Source organism: Vombatus ursinus, unplaced genomic scaffold, assembly GCF_900497805.2.
Source record: "Vombatus ursinus unplaced genomic scaffold, bare-nosed wombat genome assembly UNPS02014828.1, whole genome shotgun sequence".
Lineage (NCBI taxonomy): Eukaryota > Metazoa > Chordata > Mammalia > Diprotodontia > Vombatidae > Vombatus > Vombatus ursinus.
Window position 1 is genome coordinate 1,157,543 of NW_020954606.1, and position 18,917 is coordinate 1,176,459.

The 18,917-nt window shown below is 38.4% G+C and overlaps 1 protein-coding gene across 3 annotated transcripts in view; it reads right to left on the reverse strand.

Moving 5' to 3' along the window:
- Window positions 1-18,370, reverse strand: part of CAST (calpastatin) — a 124,958-nt gene extending 106,588 nt beyond the window's left edge. For 2 of the 3 annotated variants that reach the window (XM_027838478.1, XM_027838480.1), the window contains exons 1-2: window positions 18,195-18,370; window positions 5,305-5,373 (exon numbers count right to left, since the gene is read on the reverse strand). In XM_027838478.1, the coding sequence (XP_027694279.1) occupies window positions 5,305-5,373; window positions 18,195-18,275 (150 nt within the window). In that variant the 5' untranslated portion in view covers window positions 18,276-18,370. Of the gene's footprint in view, window positions 1-5,304; window positions 5,374-17,442; window positions 17,587-18,194 lie in introns of those variants that run through there. The other variant, XM_027838479.1, reaches the window with a different exon arrangement.
- Window positions 18,371-18,917: the final 547 nt, after the last annotated feature.

The following is an 18,917-nucleotide window of genomic DNA, read 5'->3' on the forward strand; positions in this document are numbered from 1 at the left end:
GGGAAGGGGGTAGTAAAGTAGTTCAAAACCCAAACAGGATTTTATATTTGATCCTGGAGGTAATAGGGAACCATTAGAGTTTCTTGAAAAGGATAGTGACATGGTCAGACATGTGCTTTTGGGAAATCACTTTGATAGCTAAATGAAGAATGAACTGGAGTGTAGACAGACTTAAGACAAAGAGGACTGGTGTAAAGTGATGAAGGCTAGCCACTGGAGTGGTGGAAATGTCAGAGAAGAGAACTGGGCTTATTTGAGAGATGCTACCTGGAACACCTACATTTATTCTTATTGATTATGTTTCCCTAAGTTAGAGGTGTTCAACTTTAAGTCATAAGGCTTTTCAGATTAGTAAATGCCATTTTTAAAAAGTCTCAATTTCCTCCTTTATGGCAAAGGTTCTGTTGATCCAGAGTCAGTCACCAAAGTGTTTAAGACTCATTCCATGATTAAAAGCCAACTCTTCCTTTAAAATAAGAAACAAGGATCAGGAAGCAAGTTTGTTATGAAATATGATAAAAATCAATTTTGGAGAATCCATGACAGGGAAAAACAGGAATGATACAGTTTTTTACTTTGAATTTTATAAATCAAAAATCCCTAAGCGTGGGCAGATTTTCACAGTGAATTACACTCCCAGTAAGTCTGTCAGAGTGGCCTGTTGGGTTTTTAGCACTGTGCCTTGATTGTTTAATTGAGGGCTTTAAATTTAGTGTCACAAACTCCCTCATTAATGCCTATCTGATGGGCACCACATAAAATAAGAAATCCTATAACACCTTTATAAACTAGGCTTATTTACAGGATTACAAATGGTGACCATAAAATCTTTTTTAATAAGACACATTAGAAGAAGGTAACTGTGTTGGGAGCAGAACAGAAAAAAGTTACATGCACACATGGGTGTTTTTAAAATTTTTCTTCTACGTAGATATGCATGCCCATTTAGGCAAATAAAACCTCTTGATTAAAAATGATCTTTAAACTCATAAGCCCCAGTCTCTTCCAAGGGAAATTATTACCAGTAGTCTTCAAAGATCCTAAAATGAAAAATTATTCCATGGGTCCTGCTACTGTGCATCAGAAAGGGGAAGACTTAAATCACTAAGACCACACTAGTTATCATCAAGAAGAGAAAAGAAGAAGCAACCAAGTAATTTAAAACTTACTTTGTACATTTTAGGAATAGGACAAAAAGTATCAAATAGCTAGAGGGAGTAAATTCTTCCAGGACTTTTACAGGAAAGGGATAGGCACCAAACATCCTTTCTCCTAAGGCACAATTTCTATTTACAGTTATCCACGAAACCGTATCCCATCATTAAATAAAAGAAAATTAAGATCTTGAGTATCTGTGAGATCATGTATACCTTATGGTTATAAATTGCACCCCTAAGAAGCTCACTGAATTGTGTTTATAAAATGAGTATATTCCCCCATGTGGCCAGATATGCCTGCCAAATTCTTTAATTAGATTTGATTGCAGGTTTGGAAAGGAATCTTCCTGCAAAAAAATATTTAGAGATGTTGATGATACTGTTGAATGTTTCCATCTTTCTTAGTCCCAATATCTTATATTTTAGGATTCCTTGGCTAATCTATGTAATAACTGAAGAATCCATAATTCTACGACATTTCAAAGGGACTTGCTGGTGATTAGTAAATGGAAGTCCTTGTATGGATAAGTTCTACTCTATCAGCACTGATTTGTCTGTATTGCCAGTCTAATATGAGACAGAAGACCCAAGTTCGAATTCTAGGCTTTGTCACATTATTTTATTAGGAAGGCAGTGTGATATAATGGAAAGAACACTGGTCCTTGAGTCAGAGAACCTGGGTTCAAATCAGGCTACTGATACTATCTTATGATCCGATGACATATGAAACTTCCCTTCTCTGCCTCATCTTTAAAAGGGGGTTAAACTAGACAGGTTTTAAGGTCCCTTCCAGCTCCAGATCTGTGATCCTATGATTTATGATGAATGACAATCCCTTATTTATCATAATTATTTCTCTAGTGTTGATCTTGGAGGATGAGAGAAGAGGTCCTTGGTTCTATGACTGGAGCAACCTTAGGTCATGTTTGTTTAGGGCAGGAGAGAGGATAGAGAGGTATCAGAACTTTTCTTCTCGTCTTCCCCTTCAATTGCAATACGTTTTTTAGCCACTACAGGGCAGGTTAGAGAAGCATTAATAAGTATAAGATTCTAATTGACTCAATTGTTTATATTCAGAAGAAACTGTGTTTATTTATGAAAGCTGTGTGTGTGTGTGTGTGTGTGTGTGTGTGTGTGTGTGTTTGCAGGATAAGTTAGGTAACCTTTGGAAGCAAATGCTACTTTGGTACTTGAATTACAAAAATAGAGCTTAAACTTTTAGAATTAATATCTCTCTTGAGAGCTATCTGAAATAAAGGGTAAATGCAATGCTATCATTTGTAAGAAAGAATAGGCTTTAAAAGCCTACTTCCCAGTAATGTCAGGAAGCAAGATGGCTTTCCAAAAGCCAAAATTAGCAAAGACAGTAAGGGAGGCTGACAGCAAATCTAGATTACATTTGTTTGTTTTTTTTGGTTTTTGTGTGTTTTTTTTTTAGAATTATTACATTTAATTTAGGATAGTGCCCTTCTATTGTTTCTGTATGCAATATGTAGTCCAGGTTCTAAAGACTGTAGAAAGGCTTCTGCCCAAGGTACCATGTACAGGAAAAACTTTCAGAAAATATAGAATTTCTTTCATCATCCCTCCAGCAAGTAAACATGAGAATTTTGCTATGGGTAATAAAAATCCCCCAATGCAAGGCTACATGAAGTCTCTCCCCTAATTCAAACCCAAAATGTACATCTAAGTGTTACTTCTACAGGAAGCCTTCCCTAATCCCCTTTTTAATAATTTTTTATAATTAATTTATTTATATTTAGTTTTCAACAGTCACTTCCATAAGATTTTGAGCTTTAAATTTTCTCCCCCTCCTTCTCTTCCCCCCTCCCCAAGATGGCATGCAATCTGATATAGGCTCTACTTATGCATTCATATTAAACATATTTTCAAATTAGTCATGATATAAAGAAGAATTAGAAATAATTGGAGGAATCACAAGAAAGAAGAAACAAAACAAAACAAGAAAAGAAAAGGCGAGAAATAGTATGCTTCCATCTGCATTCAGATTCCAATGTTCTTTCTATGGATATGTATAGCATTTTCCATAGGGAGTCTTTTGGAGCCTAACCCCTTTTAATTCTAATGCTTCCTCTCTTTAAATTATTTCCTATTTCTCCTCTATATAGCTTACTTTATATATATTTGTTTGTATGTTGTCTCCCTCATTAGGTTGTAAGCTCTTTGAGGGGAAAGGTTGCCTTTTGCCTCCTTTTGTATCCCCAGTGCTTTGCACAGTGCCTGGAATATAGAAGGCACTTAGTAAATGTTTATTGATTGACTGATATTCTGCCCTCTGTCAAGTTCTGTCAGCCTGGGATAAAAGCCCACTGTCTTCAGATCTGGATATCATCAGAGGATGGCTAATGGCAAGATCTATAAATCTGCATTACACTAGAAATTATAAAATAAGGCCACGAACTAGAGCCTTGGGTTACAAAGCATTGCTTCTTCCCATCACGGAAAGAGAAATACAAGCATTCAATTTTTAAAATGAAGCACACTCTGTCATGTGTATTTGTGCATAAAGCTTCAATTCCTCTTGGGTCTGTTTACAGTAAGGCTCCTTATCAAAGTTTTTTAAATGATGCCAAACCTTTGACAAATATAATTTAGGTACTTATCATCAACAAACTCCATAAGGAGACCAAAGCTCATGGTACCACACACTTAAAACAATAAATATCCAAATACTCTCAAAGAACTCAAACTAATTTGCTACAAGTTTGTTGTTGTTGTTCAGTTGTGTTTGACTCTTCATGATCCTATTTGGGGTTTTCTTGGCAAATATTCTGGACTAGTTTGCCATATCCTTTTCCAATTCATTTTACAGATAAGGAACTGAGGCAAACAGTGTTGGGTGACATGCCTAGGGTCACACAGCTAGTAAGTGTCTGAGGCTGGATTTGAACTCAGGAAAATGAGTCCTCCCAGCTCCAGGGCCAGCACTCTTCACTGCACCATCAAGCTGCCCAAGTTTACTCAATCATCAGATAGTCTTATCAGACACAAGCCTAGTGATCACAACCTTGCAATCGATTGTACCTATGCCCTTTGTGGACAATTTTTTTTAGTGCATACATTTTAATTTTCATCCATGTTAAAAGGGAAGATATAACATAATTTATTATCCTAAAGAAAAGGTAAAGCCAGAATTTTGGCTTCAACCCATGTTCTTGGTCTTCAAATCCAATGAACATCACACTTGATTTAGTATAAATTTTTACACATCCTTCAGGACTAGACTTTATGGCCTTTGGAATGTGAAGATGACAATCCATTTTTTGTTCATTTAATAAATATATGAGTTGAGAGTTGAGGTAAAATGAAGGCAAATTGAACATCTTTTTGAAAGATGGTGTTTTCATTTAATTCTGTCAGGGGGACAAAACAGTGTAGGCCAAGGTTCTTAATCTGGTATGTTTGGATAGATTTCAGGGAGCTAATGAAACTTGGAAGGGAAAAAATTAAATTTTTATTTTCACTAGTCTCTAACTAAAACTTAGGATTCACTTCAATTATTTAAAAACATTATTCTGAGGTAGGATCCATAGGCTTACCAGGCTGCTGAAGGAATGCATGATAAAAAAAAAAGGTTAAGAACCTTTGGTGTAGCTCGAGACATCATTTAGCTGAATGAAGACTCAAATAATCCCATTTGGAAACAAAATTTTTAAGCCAATATTTCCTTAAAATACATGTCTCTAAAAGAATAGCCCCCCTTTCTGTTGTTAACCTCAATTCTCTTTCACTCTTAGTTAATGCATTCTCCTCTGTGGCTTTGAATGAATTCCTTTGGAGAAAATCCAACAAACATGTTGGCTTGCTTCTTCTCCCTCTTAAAGTACTTGGTTTTCCTTTAAATCTCTCATCCTCACTGGCAAGTGTTGCCAGTTCTCCTTCACTGATTTCCATGGGAGCTCGGGGGGGGGGAAAGTGGCTTTTTCGTATACTTCTTGGGGATTTCCTTCCAATTTCTTTTTCAATGACCATCACTTACCCACTTTATTTTACCCACTGGAGGTACTCACTTTAAGCTAAGTTTCCTAAAAAGAGTGTACCTGCTTTGTTACCTCATTTTTTCATGACTCAATACCCATCTCTTGTGATTAAAAAGAATACACCAAACCACAGTGTTTGCACTGACCTCAGTTGTTTCAGACCATTTCTTCTCCCCTGCCTTGGAGGGGGTTCCACTGTTTTTTTCATAAACATGCTGTAAAAATAAAAGCATACAATTTAATTTCCTTACCTAATAAGTAACTAAATATTAAGAAACATAATACAATATATTGTTATTTGTTCATTCAAAAATCATTTTTGTGTACTATGTGCTAATTTTTATGCTAGGCACTGGGGTCACGGAGATAAAGAAAAAGTTTGTTTTTTTCATCCCAACAAGGTTTTATGGATGTTAGGCACATAGACCCCACACAGTAGTCATTCTATATAATAATAATGATGATGATGATGATGATGTATAGCCATAAATTTGGGATCTAAAGTCTCATGCTGTAATTAAACAAATACAGATCTGGCTGGCTGGCTGGCTGCTTAGGCATCCTATCTCTAGACAAGTGTGTCATGGAATTTTAAAGCCCAAATTGTCACTACCTGAGACATATGATGCACCCAAGAGATGGAATCTCCAAGGACTAAATTTGCCCTGCAGCTACATTGAGGCAACAATCAGTGCTGACTCAGAGAGCAGAATTTGTTACCCTTGATTCATCATTCCCATTTCCTGCAGCACCTTGAACACCTCTGGAGCTCTTCTGTCTAAGGGCTGGATCACAGAGTGAAGGTTACACCCTAGAGTGGCAAGGCTGGACATGTTTTGTTATGCTTTTAGGATAATTCCATTATATTAAAAGCCTGCATTAGTCAAACCTATAGCTCTCCTGAACTAGGACAATGGGAACAAATGTAAGGTTTTACATGGTCAATTATCCAGTGCATTTGGCTATTGACAGTGATGCTACTAGCTCCAAGTATTATTTTTTATACACTGAACAGCAGGAGATAAGTGGCATGTTCATAAAATTTATTACATTTTAATAAAGGGAAATTTTAAAGTGTTCCTGCAGAGGAAAACCACTTCTTGCCTTATGTTTACATTTAAAATCTCCCAATGCATGTTTGGAAATGAGGATATTGGGCCTGAGAATATCCAATTCAACTCAATGACAAACACTTCTATTAAGTGTCAATGTCAAGCATCTATTATATGTCGGGCACTGAGGCTACAAAAACAAACAAAAAAATTAGTCATTTCCCTCAAAGAGTTCATATTTTCCTAAGACCAAGCATGGCACTAAATTCTTCCTTTTATTTGAAACAGAAATATAGAAGTATCATTATGTGTCCTTTAGCCTCTGCTAGAGTCTAATTCTTACATTTTGCTGTGGTTTGGAGGTGGCAAATACCATGGCAATAGACTACATGCTCTGGCAAAGCCTAAATAATCCAGAAAAGCTTTTCATCTGGGTCTGGTTTTCTGAGGATTGGTCTTACTATGTTCAGAGAGGTTCATCACTAGGTAAGCCTTAGGGTGGTGAAAAATTCAGCCAAAGACCAGAAAGGTCATGATCTGTACTGGTGAAGGGAATACTCACACTGATAAGATCATCAAGGCCAGGGGTGGGGAACCTATGGCCTTGAGGCCATATATGGCTCTCTAAGTTCTCGAGTGTGGTCCTTTGACTGAATTCAAACTTCACAGAACAAATCTCTTTAATAAAAGGATTTGTTCCGTAGAACTTGGATTCAGAAAGGGCCGAACTCGAGGACCTAGAGGGTCACATGTGACCTCAAGGCTGCAAGTTCCCCACCCCAGGCCAAGGCTCTGAGCACTAAAGTGTCTCTCTCTATCCTACCCAGAGACAGTTTAAGGAGGACTTTCTCTGAAGATAATTTTATTCAAGAACTGGAATGAATAGATGGGCATAGCATGTGAGAATCTTCTGTCAAATCAAGAGATCTACTACTCAAAACATGGCAAATTGCAGACTCTGCCCCAGATCATATCCTCAATGATGTCCCTCAAGAAAAGTCTGCAAGCCGTTCCTTTCACGAAAGAAAATTCTCCCCACAAAGAAAGACAGTCATGAATTAATGACTAGAACCCACAGAAACTTGGCTCTGCTGCCTGAAGGCAACAAAAGCTTGCTGAACCAAACTAACTACTGTGCTTATTTTTGAGATATTTTTGTAACATACTATAAAAATATTTGTGTAAATGAGTGTGTGTGGTCTATATTTTAGGGTAATCAATATGGAATAATTTATATAATTTTTCAAAAAAGATTATTTTTCAAAAGTAACAGGCAGAAATGGCTATAGATGGATTACTAGACTCCAAGGAATTGCTTATCTCTAAATGAGGTGGCCCTTCAACCCCTCTGCTTGTGTCTGATCCCACCCCTTCCTATCTCCTCCAGTACTATGCCTCTTTAATCATCCTCTTTCTCTAGTTTTCATCTTCTTACCCACTGGCTCCCTCCATACTACCCACAAACATGTCCCAAAATACTCCATTCTTAAAAACAAACAAAAAACTCCTACCATCCTCTCGAGACATTATCCTTTATCTCCCCTCTCCCCTTCATTGCCAAACTCCTAGCAAAAAACTTGATGTTTTCCCTTTCTTATTTCTCACTCACTTCTCTCCCCTCTTACAGTAGGGTGCATGTCTCCATCACTTAACAAACTGCTCTCTCCAAGATCACCAAGGATCTCTTTGTTCCTAAATCCCATGGCCTTTACTCAGTCCTCATTCTTGACATCTCTGAAACATCTGACACTATTAAGCACCTCCTCCTTCTGGAAAGTTTCTCCTCCCTGAGTTTCTTTGTTGTGTTTCTTATCTTACATATCCGACCGAAGCTTCTTCATCTCCTTTGCAGGATCATCTTCCATGTTTTGCTCCCTATTTGTGGCTTTGCCCTAGGCCTTCTCCTCTTAACTCTCCTCTCTCTCTCTCTTGCTGATATTATCAGTTCCCATGGATTCAACTATCATCTTTAGGCAGCTAACTTTCAAATCTATATATCCAGCCCTGCATATTTAACTGCCTGCTATACAACTCCACCTGAATGTCCAATAGGCAGCTCAAACTCAATCTGTTCAAAACAGAACTTAGTATCTTTCCAAATAATCATATCCCTTTTCTTAACTTTCCTATTCCTATCGAGGACACCACTATATCCACCAAAGTTCACAAACTTGGAGTCATCTTTGACTCTTTATTCTTTACTCCTCATCTTCATCTGTTTCCTCTCTTGTTGATTCTGCCTCCTCAGTATCTCTCCTATGTGCCCCCTTACCTCTACTCATACAACCACCCTAGACTAGAGTCTCAACACCACTCATCTGGACCACTGCAATAGTTTCCTATTTGGTCTACCTGCATTCAGTCTCTCTTCTCCAAGCCTCCACAGCTGCCAAAATGATATTCCTGAAGCACAAATCTGACTATGTTATTTACTTGCTTAAGAAGCTCCATTTGTTTCTGTTACTGAAAATACAAGCCTTTGTTTGGCTTTTAGATCCATCTGCAACCTGGTTTAAGCCATTCTAAGATGATTATATATTAACTACTCCTTATACATTCTATGCTCCAGCCAAACTAGCCTCCATTCTGTTTCTCATATACAACATTCCATTATTTTCTTCCATGACTTTGCATAGGCTGTCCCCAGTACCTGGAATGTCTTCCTTTTTTTGCAACCCTAGTTCCTTTCAAGGCCTGGCTCAGCTGTCACCTCTTTCAAGAGGTATTTTCTAATTCCCCAGTTAGCCCCTTCTCTCTCCCCCATCACTGTGTATTTATTTTGTACATAGCTTGCATTTACATATCTCTGAGCACTTTGTTTTCTACTCCTCTACTATAAATTCTTTGAAGGCAGGAACTCTCTCACTTCTGAATTCCTATCTCTAGAGCCTAGCACAGTGCCTGGCACATTGCAATCATTTAATAAATGCTTCTTGACTAATTCAGCATCTGAAGCTAATTTTTGAGGAAGACTGACAGAATCAGATAAATAGAAATTAAATTAATTTACTCTCCAGTGTGAGTAAATTTACAACCATGTCTACTATCCCAAATTTTTTTCTAATTAGAAGTATTCCCAATAGTCTGGTTTATTGAGTCAATAATGATCATTAAAATCATATATTGAGTACAAATACTTTTCTTAAACCTAGAAAAGGGGTCACTTAACAATTCTCCTAGATGTAGCCTAGTTAATGTTTTGACAGAGATTCTATATGTCTTCCCATCTTAAAAGGACAAAGATAAATCTATCTGCTTTAGATTAGCTGATAATATCAAGACTTAGAAAATCTTTCTAAAGTTTGTAAATTATCTCAACAGCTTGGGAGAAGAATATCTGATGTGTATCAAAGATGGAGGGAATTCCAAATACATATGTGTTCTTAGGACATCTTTTTAAATGGGATGGACACCAACTACCTTCTTTAAAAAATAGATCCCCGAAGTACTGTAAACATAATCTGAATACATAGGAATATTGAAATGGTTATCACAGTTCTTAGTGCAACCTCTCCCCCCGCCCCAACCCCAGCTTCAATAATGCTTTGCACAAAGACTAGGAACACCATATCTTTGACAGAGAAGAGAATTTTGAGAACAAACAGAACCTCTTACCCGAGTTAACTCTCATCTTTGAGAAAAACTGAAAAAAACATTTTCTGAGAGAACTAATTCTTATGCTATGGAGCAGACATACTAAAGAGAATTTTTGAGAACCTTTGCCTTCTGAGAGAGATGGATGGTAGAGTTGTATTTCCATAATTGACAAGAAGCCAGAAGTTAATGATTAGAGGTGACTCTGGCTATGATTTTCTTGCTGTGATACACTGTTGAAATATTTAAATATGTCTTTATATTGTTGCATTATTATTCAGTGGTATGTCCAGTAACATTGATATTTATTTAAGTCTGTGGGATTATAGGGTTTAACAAAAAGCTTACAGAAAAAGAAGTCTTTTCATTTTATTTTACAATTAAAAAGGGAGCTCTGAGCTGATTATTGAAAGATTTGAATATTCCTATTAATTTATAAGAAAATACCATAGCGTATCCATCAATTTTCTGAGAACCCAGGATGAATGAGGTAATGAGTTTAATAGCAGACTGAAGGAAGAGGGTTTAGTTTAGTCACTGACTAGTACATAGTATGTGATGCCCCATGCAAGCTACACATCTGGTTATTGTCTCTAAACCTGCAACAGTAGAATAGGACAAGATATGAATAATATAATTAGCCTGATTCTGTTCTAGTTCTAGAGAGTCCAATGTACCAACTGCATTTGGAAAAAAACCCTCATATTTGTAAAGTACTTAGCAAGTGCCTGGCACATAGTAGGTACTATATCAATACTTATTCCTTTCCTCTTTCCCAAAACAACTCTGTGCCTAGCCCATTGGTCTCAGGTATTATACAATCTGATGATGGATTGGTTCCCATCTTATTTATGGAAATTCCTCTCCTTTGACTTAATACCTTCTGCTTCCCTAGATATATATATTCCTAGTTGTACTTGTATACTGCTCTTTAATCATATTATAAGAAAGTAATAAAAGCAAATAATATCTGTATTGGTCCCCCACCACTATCCTAGGCCACAACTGTATACTGGTCTATCACAGCATCCTAGCCCTGAACTGAAACTAATCTCCCAAAGTTTAAAATGTTACCATTCCCATAGTTATTTTTATTTTAGTAGGAGAATCCTGAAGAATAAAAGTAAGATCCAAAAGAATGAATCTCCAGAGACAGGCACTAGCTGTGGGACCTTGGTCTTTTCGCTTTTCTTTGGGCCTCTATTTTTTCATTGGCAAAATGAGACGGCAGGGTTGAGTAAAATTACTTTCTAACCTAAAATGTTTAGGTTTCTATTGGTAGCATTTCAATACTCTTGACATGTAACAGGGGAGAGATTTTGGTTCGCCTCAAATCATAACATAAGGGTGATTGTCTATACTTGCTTGTTAGACCAGCCCTACAGATAATCCATTTTTCAAGAACAGCTTGTATTTATAGCCCATTTAAGCTACAGCACAACCAACCTGCAGGATGGGTAGTGGATTCCCATTCTATTGTTAAGGAAACTGAGGCTCAGAGAGACTTTCAGCACCAGGATTCAAACCTAGGTTTCCCCTGACTCTAAATCCAATGGTCTCCTTTGCAGGTTCATCAGCTACATACTATTCCTAAATGTGGGCTAGCCTGGGCCCCTTCCTCTTCTCTCTTTATAGTCTTTCTTGGCAATCTCATCACCTTCCATGGATTCAACTATGTAAACAACTCTAAAATCAATATGTTCATTTCTCATCTCCTTGAACTATAGTTTCTTGCCTGCTGAATATCTCCATCTGAATGTTCCACGACTACCTTAATCTTATGTCAAAAAAGAACTCAACATCTTTCTCACTAAAGATACCCTTAATTTTCCTAAGTATAAATAATTTTCCTAATTCTGTTGAGGGCACTACCATTTTTCTGGTCACCCCGGTTCACAATGTAGGTGTCATCTTTAACTCTTCGCTCTCGTTCAAAACCCACATCAAACCAGTTGTCAAGTCTTGATGTCATCATCTCAACATCTCCCACAATCATTCCTTTCTCTCTTCTCATATCACCACCACCATAACTGAGTCAGTCAACAGTCAATAAGCATTTATTATAAATATCTACTATATGCCATAAGCTAGGCTAAGCCCTAGAATCAAGTGATTCAGGCCTGGATTATTATAGCAGCATTCTCATTGGCCTCCATACGTAGAGTCTCTTCAATCTCCAATTAATCCTTCATACAGTTGCCAGTCTGATATTCCTAAAGAGCTGTTGGACTGATTCACTCCTCGCCTCCAGACACCCCAGTGGCCTCTAGGTTAAAATACAAACTTTTCTGTTTAGTCTTTAAAGTCCTTCACAATTTGGTTGCAGTCTATCTTTATAGGGTACATTGTCCCCATTCACAGGCTGGCCCACTTGTGGTCCTGTATGCAATATTCTACCTCTCACTTCTGTCCTTTGCACAGCCTAGTTCCCATGCCCAGAATGTATCCCTTCCTCACTTGCACCTCTTGCAATATCCAATTCCCTTCAAGCCTCAGCTCAAATGCCAAATTCTACAACAAGCCCTTCCTACTCCCAGCCCCCCTGCCCCAGATTGGTGGCTACTTCCTTCAAATCATGGTTTATTTTGTGTATTTCCTGTGTTTATCTGTGAACTTGCATCTCTCCGGACAGGAACAGTTGCCCTTTTGTATCCCCAATGCCCATCACAGTGCCTAGAACATAGTAGACCCTTAATAAAAAATTCTTTGATTAGTTGCCTATTATCAATTTTTTCTATTTTACTTTATTCTGAATTTAAGAAATAAAACAAGCACTTCCACAACATAGTAGAATAGAAAAAAAATGATTGCAATATAGATGCAAGCTATTATTAGTCTGTCTTGGTCTTTGCTCTTTGTATCACCAAGTAGCACTTACTTATTTTATCTTGCTACTAATTGTTTCACTTATATCTTGGCTCCCCAACTAGACATAAACTTATGATTGGTCCATGCCTTCGACACCTATTTTTCCCCAGGGTCTCTAGAACAGTGCCAGGGGCTCTAAAACCACGCCTCAGTTCACTGAATGATTAATGTTTCTATAAACTAAAGAAGTTTGTAAAGTAGGTTGTGTGTGGCATCATCTTTTCAGGACAACTCATCAGACAAAGGAGAGATAGGCTTTGAATAGCTGGGCTGAGAAAATAAGACCTAATTTAATAGCGTTAGAGAATAGTATTGCTGAATTGCCACATTGCCAAAATCCCTTGAAAATCTATTATCGTCTTTCTTCTACTTGAGGGAAATCTGATGCTCACACAATCCTAAATCACACAGCGCATCAGTAGAAAAGGAGTAAAGCTGGGACATCTACTATTCTTGCCATGAAACAGCATCCCTTATTCCCTGATCATCTATCTGACATAATTTCAGGATTTAGAGCAAATGTGACAGTTTACCAAAAACTTGAGGAATTAATTTTCTAAATAAGCAGATATTTAATGGAATTCCATGGCTAGAGTTCATCAAAGTGACCATTCTGCTGGTAATAAAACTCCATGCTTAGCTAGTTTGGTTCTCAATCTGTCTCAGGGTCCATACTCAAAGCCTTTCTCTCCTGCAAGAACCTGTCAAAGTGGTTACTACCTTCAAGACATTCCCCAAATCACTTTCATATCACAATAAGAAAAGGATTTCTGTGGAGGATTTTGGACCCAAAACATAATCAATGATGAGTTCTGCCCTCCCTCCCACACTCCAAGAATCCAGCTAAGTCGTATATTATGATTTAGCATTTTGTATTGGTACATTTCAGGTAGGGTTACCTTACCATCATTCCATTTTACAGATAAAGGAATCATGTGAAATACAATTTCCCAAATAATATTATTGGTATGTTAGAATTCATAATACCTAAATTTCTAAGCCAGCATTTAAAATGCTGAGCCACAATGTTTCCCATAAGCCCAAGTTTTTAGGCATCAGAGGAAGCTTTGGTACAGGAAATTGTGGAGAAACTCCATGGAGAAAGCTAAAGCACAAGGCAATAAGATCAAAGAGGTATTAAAATAACCACAGGAGCCCTATGACTATGAAGACTCTATATCATTGCAGTAAATGTATAATTTATTTAAGTCTCTCCATCTACAAAATAGGGATAAAACACTTATTAACCAAATAGCATGAGTAACAAGAATTTCTGAAAATGTTTGACTGAAATAAGGCAAATACTAATTATTCAATATATACATTGATACCTCTATGTTAATCTGTGTAATCCTTTGAAAAATCATAGACTTGACTGGCTTTTAGTTCTTATGGTGCCACTAACTTCTTGTTTAGCATAGGGCTAGTCTTTTTGCTTCTCTTGGCCTCAGTCTCCTCATCTGTAAAATTCTAATAATAATAGAATCCTAAATTCCTTTATTCTAATAGTAGAATTTTAAGCACTGTGATGTAGTAGAGAGCAATTTTTAGATGGAGAGGAACTTCCTGATTACCCTCAAATCATACAATATAAGATGACCGCCTATTTCCCTAGCCTAGCCCTATTAATGACTTGCAAGACCATCTGTGAGATGTCATATTAATGATCCTTCTTATTTATTGGTTAAGATATGGATTACAAGAAAGTGTACTGGATTTGAGGTAAAAGGACCTGAATTCAAAGCCTAGCTTTGGCTACCTTCAAGTTGAATGATCTTGGCCATTTAATCCCTCTGACTGTATGATTCCCTGTTTTGAAGTTACTGAACTTAGGGTCACTGAATTCAAAGGGAAATTCTTCCTAAAATCAGTAGAAGTCTTGTTTTTAGGTTCAATGTGATCCTGAATGGAGCTTGTATCACAGTTTTCCATTTTTTTTAAAGCACTGAATAACACATGAGTGGAGACTATGCTCATACCCAGGCTTTAGCCTAAAATTTTACTAAATCATGTGGAATCTCATAAGAACTGAAATAAAAAAATGTTAAAGGGAGGTCGATACAGGCAGAAAGGGCTAACAGCTAATGGTAGAAAACCATTATGAAGCAGTTGGGACTGTTTTTATATGTTGTGTGTCTCTAGCACCTAAGACACCATCATGCACACAGCAGATGTCCAATAAATATTTCTTTAAAAATGTTCACTTCTATAGTCCTTTACTTTTTCTTATTTTTATTTATTAATTAGCTGAATGAAGCTCTAATGGTTAAAAAAAAAGTTTCCATAGAATTCCAGCAAACTTTTCACGTTCCCTCAATGTTGATGATTTGACTTGCTTGAGGAAGCAATAAAACAATAAATAAGGTTGATCAGGTTTTGAAATTAGAAGGCACTTATTTCTTTCATTATTTTAATAGGTGTAAAGCATTAAGGGTAAGTTTTCATTATGAAGTCTATAAAATCCATGTAGAATATGAACTTTTAAATCACATTTGTTGAATTTTAATAATCTTAGACTACCTTAAACAATGCCACCAATGTAGAACAGATGTAAAGTCTCTAGTCATGTTTGGTACAGGAGTTGTCTTCCTTTGAGCAAAGCTATTAAGAATCAACTCGTCTTTGGACAAAGGTAAAGATGTTTGCAATGCTTCACCCGTGGCCACCCACTTTCTCTACCTTGAAGAACTACATTGGCTCTTTAAAAAGAACTCATATATGATAATTGTTGTTGGAGGATATATGTAACCTAATTAAATTAATAATATAATAAGAATCAACTTCTAGTCAATTTACAAAAAAAAAAAAACTCATCTGTGAACAGGGTTGTCCTTGTATTATTCCTTAGTTAGCGACTAAAATGGGAAATCTGTATTCTGATACTTCCTCCTCTTTGGCATCCACCTCAAAGCCTATATGCTCCATTTGTTTACCCTAAATATTTGCAGACCCTATAATTTGGAATTTTTTAATCCTTCAGGTTTACTGAAGCCAGACTGTGCTGGCACAAACTGCTTGCAACACTCATATCAGCCTGACTGTCCAGTCCCAAATGACTATGTGCTGATAAAGCTGTCACTGGAGCCCATGCATCTAATTAGGTCTATTAAACACCTCTAATTAACTTACTATAATCAATGCAATTCATAGCTTTGGAGGATGATTATAGGTATAAACTAAATTTAAACTATTTTATGTGTTATTACTATAAAGCAAATGTAATTTAATGTTAGCATTTCCAATAGTCCCCCTATCTCCCAAATTAGTTTTTCAAAATGTTTCAAAATTCGAATTCTAATTTATAGTTAGTAGCAATTTGAAATCCAATATTTTATCTTAAATAGTTTCACTTTATTTTTTCTAGCTAGCACTCCCTATACACAAACACACCTTAGATTACATATTCTATGATTTTATCTTATTTATTTTGATACATAAAGTTGGGCTATTCATATTCTTTTCCAGAACTTTATTAAACAACGTTCTCTTGTAAAAGGACTCAACTAAAAGGGTTTGTTTGAAATAATCTCTAATAGGTATCAAGAGGGAAGACATGAAAAGTTTTGGCTTTTCAGCAGAGTACTTTAACTACCACAGCTAATTCAGAGATTCTAAGTAGCATAAGGTAAACTGAACAGTCCCCAAATTGAATCCAATAATAGGTTTTACAAAGAAATTAATTAGATGGAGTCTTAAACTAACAAGGATTTTAGAGAGAAATTTAAGCCAATTTCATCTTATTACTCCTGCATAATTTTTCTGGGAAATCATAACTCAGAAAAAAGCAAAGTATTCTATTAACTCTGGCTCTGCCATGGTTAAACTATGGTATACTTATCTATAAGATCATTTATTCAGCATTTTAATCAGAGCCTTAGAAAAAGAACTGGTAAATTTTATCCAAAGCAAATTTCTACTGCATACATTTAAGAGGATAACACACTAGCAAACAAATATGGAATAGGAAGTATTCACCAGGAAAAAGTATAAGCTATACACATAACCTGTTTCTTGAACTGCCTATCATGAAACAAGGCTGTCAACAAAACTTGAATCAAGTTGAACCATTTGTGCCAACATTTTTTAAAAAACCCTATAATACAGTATTAAATCATAGTTCCTGGTTCCACAACTTTGCAAGCGTCAACTTGATTATTTTGCTTATTAGCTGGAAAGATATTCACGATGTATTAAAGAAATGGAGCACCTTCATCCCTTCCTGCACACAAACAACTTCACCTGCGTGCTACTGTCTGGAAATCACCTGATTTACTGGCTTAAAAAGTAAAATAAAATAAAAAGACGTAGTCTTGGATTTCTGAATGCCTCCCTTCGCTTAAATCAAAGTACCCAGAGTTTTTTGTTTTGTTTTGTTTTTAATTGTCCTATATCTGAGATCAGGTGAATCTCCACCTTCTCTCAAACCAGGAATTCCCAGGCTTGTAGGGAGAATTCTTCCTGCTCTGCAGCCTGGTTCATTCAAACTGTCTGGAGCGCAGGCAGCAGCCACCCAAGCACACACGTGTACACATATACACACACACACACACACACACACACACACACACACACACACACAAATACAAGCATACCACAAGTGGGTGAGTCTTTTCAGAAGATTAACCTTAAGTCTTGAGAAGCAGTGGCACCCTCTCCCCACTCCTTCCTGGTCACCAAATGGACAATATCCCCACTACACGTTTGGAAGAGCAAAGCAAACACGCTCGTCTTTCCTGTCTCTCCAAGACAAAAGCCCCAAATCACATTTACCGTCTTGTACCACCAGCTTGCAAAAGCCATGACGAGCCCCAGTTAAGTCTTCTGAACCAGACGAAAGACAGGCTTAAGTGAGGAGCTGCGTGTGCGTGACGGTGCGCGGATTAAGGTCTCTACCTGCACCAGGCTTTAGCTGACTCTAAACTCCCGGCTACCCCAACAGCCGCGGGGTGGGAGAGCAAGGCACTGGGCGGGGCCCGCTATAGCCCCCACCCCTTGGCAACCAAGCCCCGCCCCGTCAGCCAGATTTGGCCTCACTTGAGAGAGTGGAGGATGTGTTGTTCTCGGGACAGCCGCGCCCTGAAGCTTCATACTTTTTTTTTGGAGGGGGTGACAGGAATAGGACATTGTTGAATTGCTCGGTTACAGTATTCTCGGCATCTCTAGGGAAGCCGATTTTGTCTTTCTCCCGATTACCCACGTTGCCCTTTTCTCTGTTGCTAACTATTTCGGCTCCGCTGCTTCCTCCGCCCGCCACCCCCTCAGCTCCCTGGCGCTGGCACGCACCACGCCCAGCGGGCTCCCGCAGTCCCGTCGGGTCCCAGGAATCTCCTTCCAACTCCAGCCACGCCCGGTCCCCATCTTCCTGCACCCTCACCCTTTACCCAGGAGGGTGTTCTGGCCGCATCCGGGTGGGGCATGGCCGAAGGAGGAGTCCAGCGGTTCCAGGGCTGTGGTTGTCCCCCTCCCCACTCTCTACCACCTTTCCCACCCCTACTGGGTGGGATGTCTAAAAATCTACTTACCGCTTCGGCTGCCCGGGCAGCAGCAGCCCGCTTGGGCCGGGGGGAGGCTGCGGGCTTCTTGCCTTTGCCGGGCTGAGACATGGTGACAGCTGCAGATCTCAGAGAGGGTGCAACAGGGACTGGAGAGGAGGAAGGGGGAGACAGAGAAGGGAGGAAAGGAAGGGGCAGTACATGCAACGGTGAAGCAGCTTTTCCGATCAAGCGCTGGAGCCAAAGCTGGGGCCTCACCCCCAGCAAGTCCCTCCCCTTCCTGCACTCGCTAGTTTCTGCGGCTACCCCTGCCACTGTCCTTCCCGGGGTGTCCGATGCTGCTGATCCGCTCCCTTCTTCTGCCTTCACCCAACTGTCTCCCTCTCCCAAACCTCTTCTACCCAGTGCTCTGGGTACTTTTGGAGAGGAGGGGCAGGAGGGCTGGAGGCCGCTTAGGGTTTCTTCCTTCAACTTGCCAAGACCTATCTCGTAACTGTGCAGAGAGCCGGACCCGGGCGTGGCCCTCCTATTCTCTCGTCTTCCTTAGGTATTTCAAGAATTAGCACCTTTCCTAGAACTCCACCTGGGCTTGGCCTTCGGGAAGAGTTGCCATTTGGACTTTGATCATAGGTTGGGACTCTGAAGAGTAAATGGATCACAAAAGCAAATTGGACTGTGGATTCCTCCCTCCCTCCCCCGGGTTTGGGAAGCTTGGGCGAATTGATGAATGAACAACTAATCAAATTGCGGTGA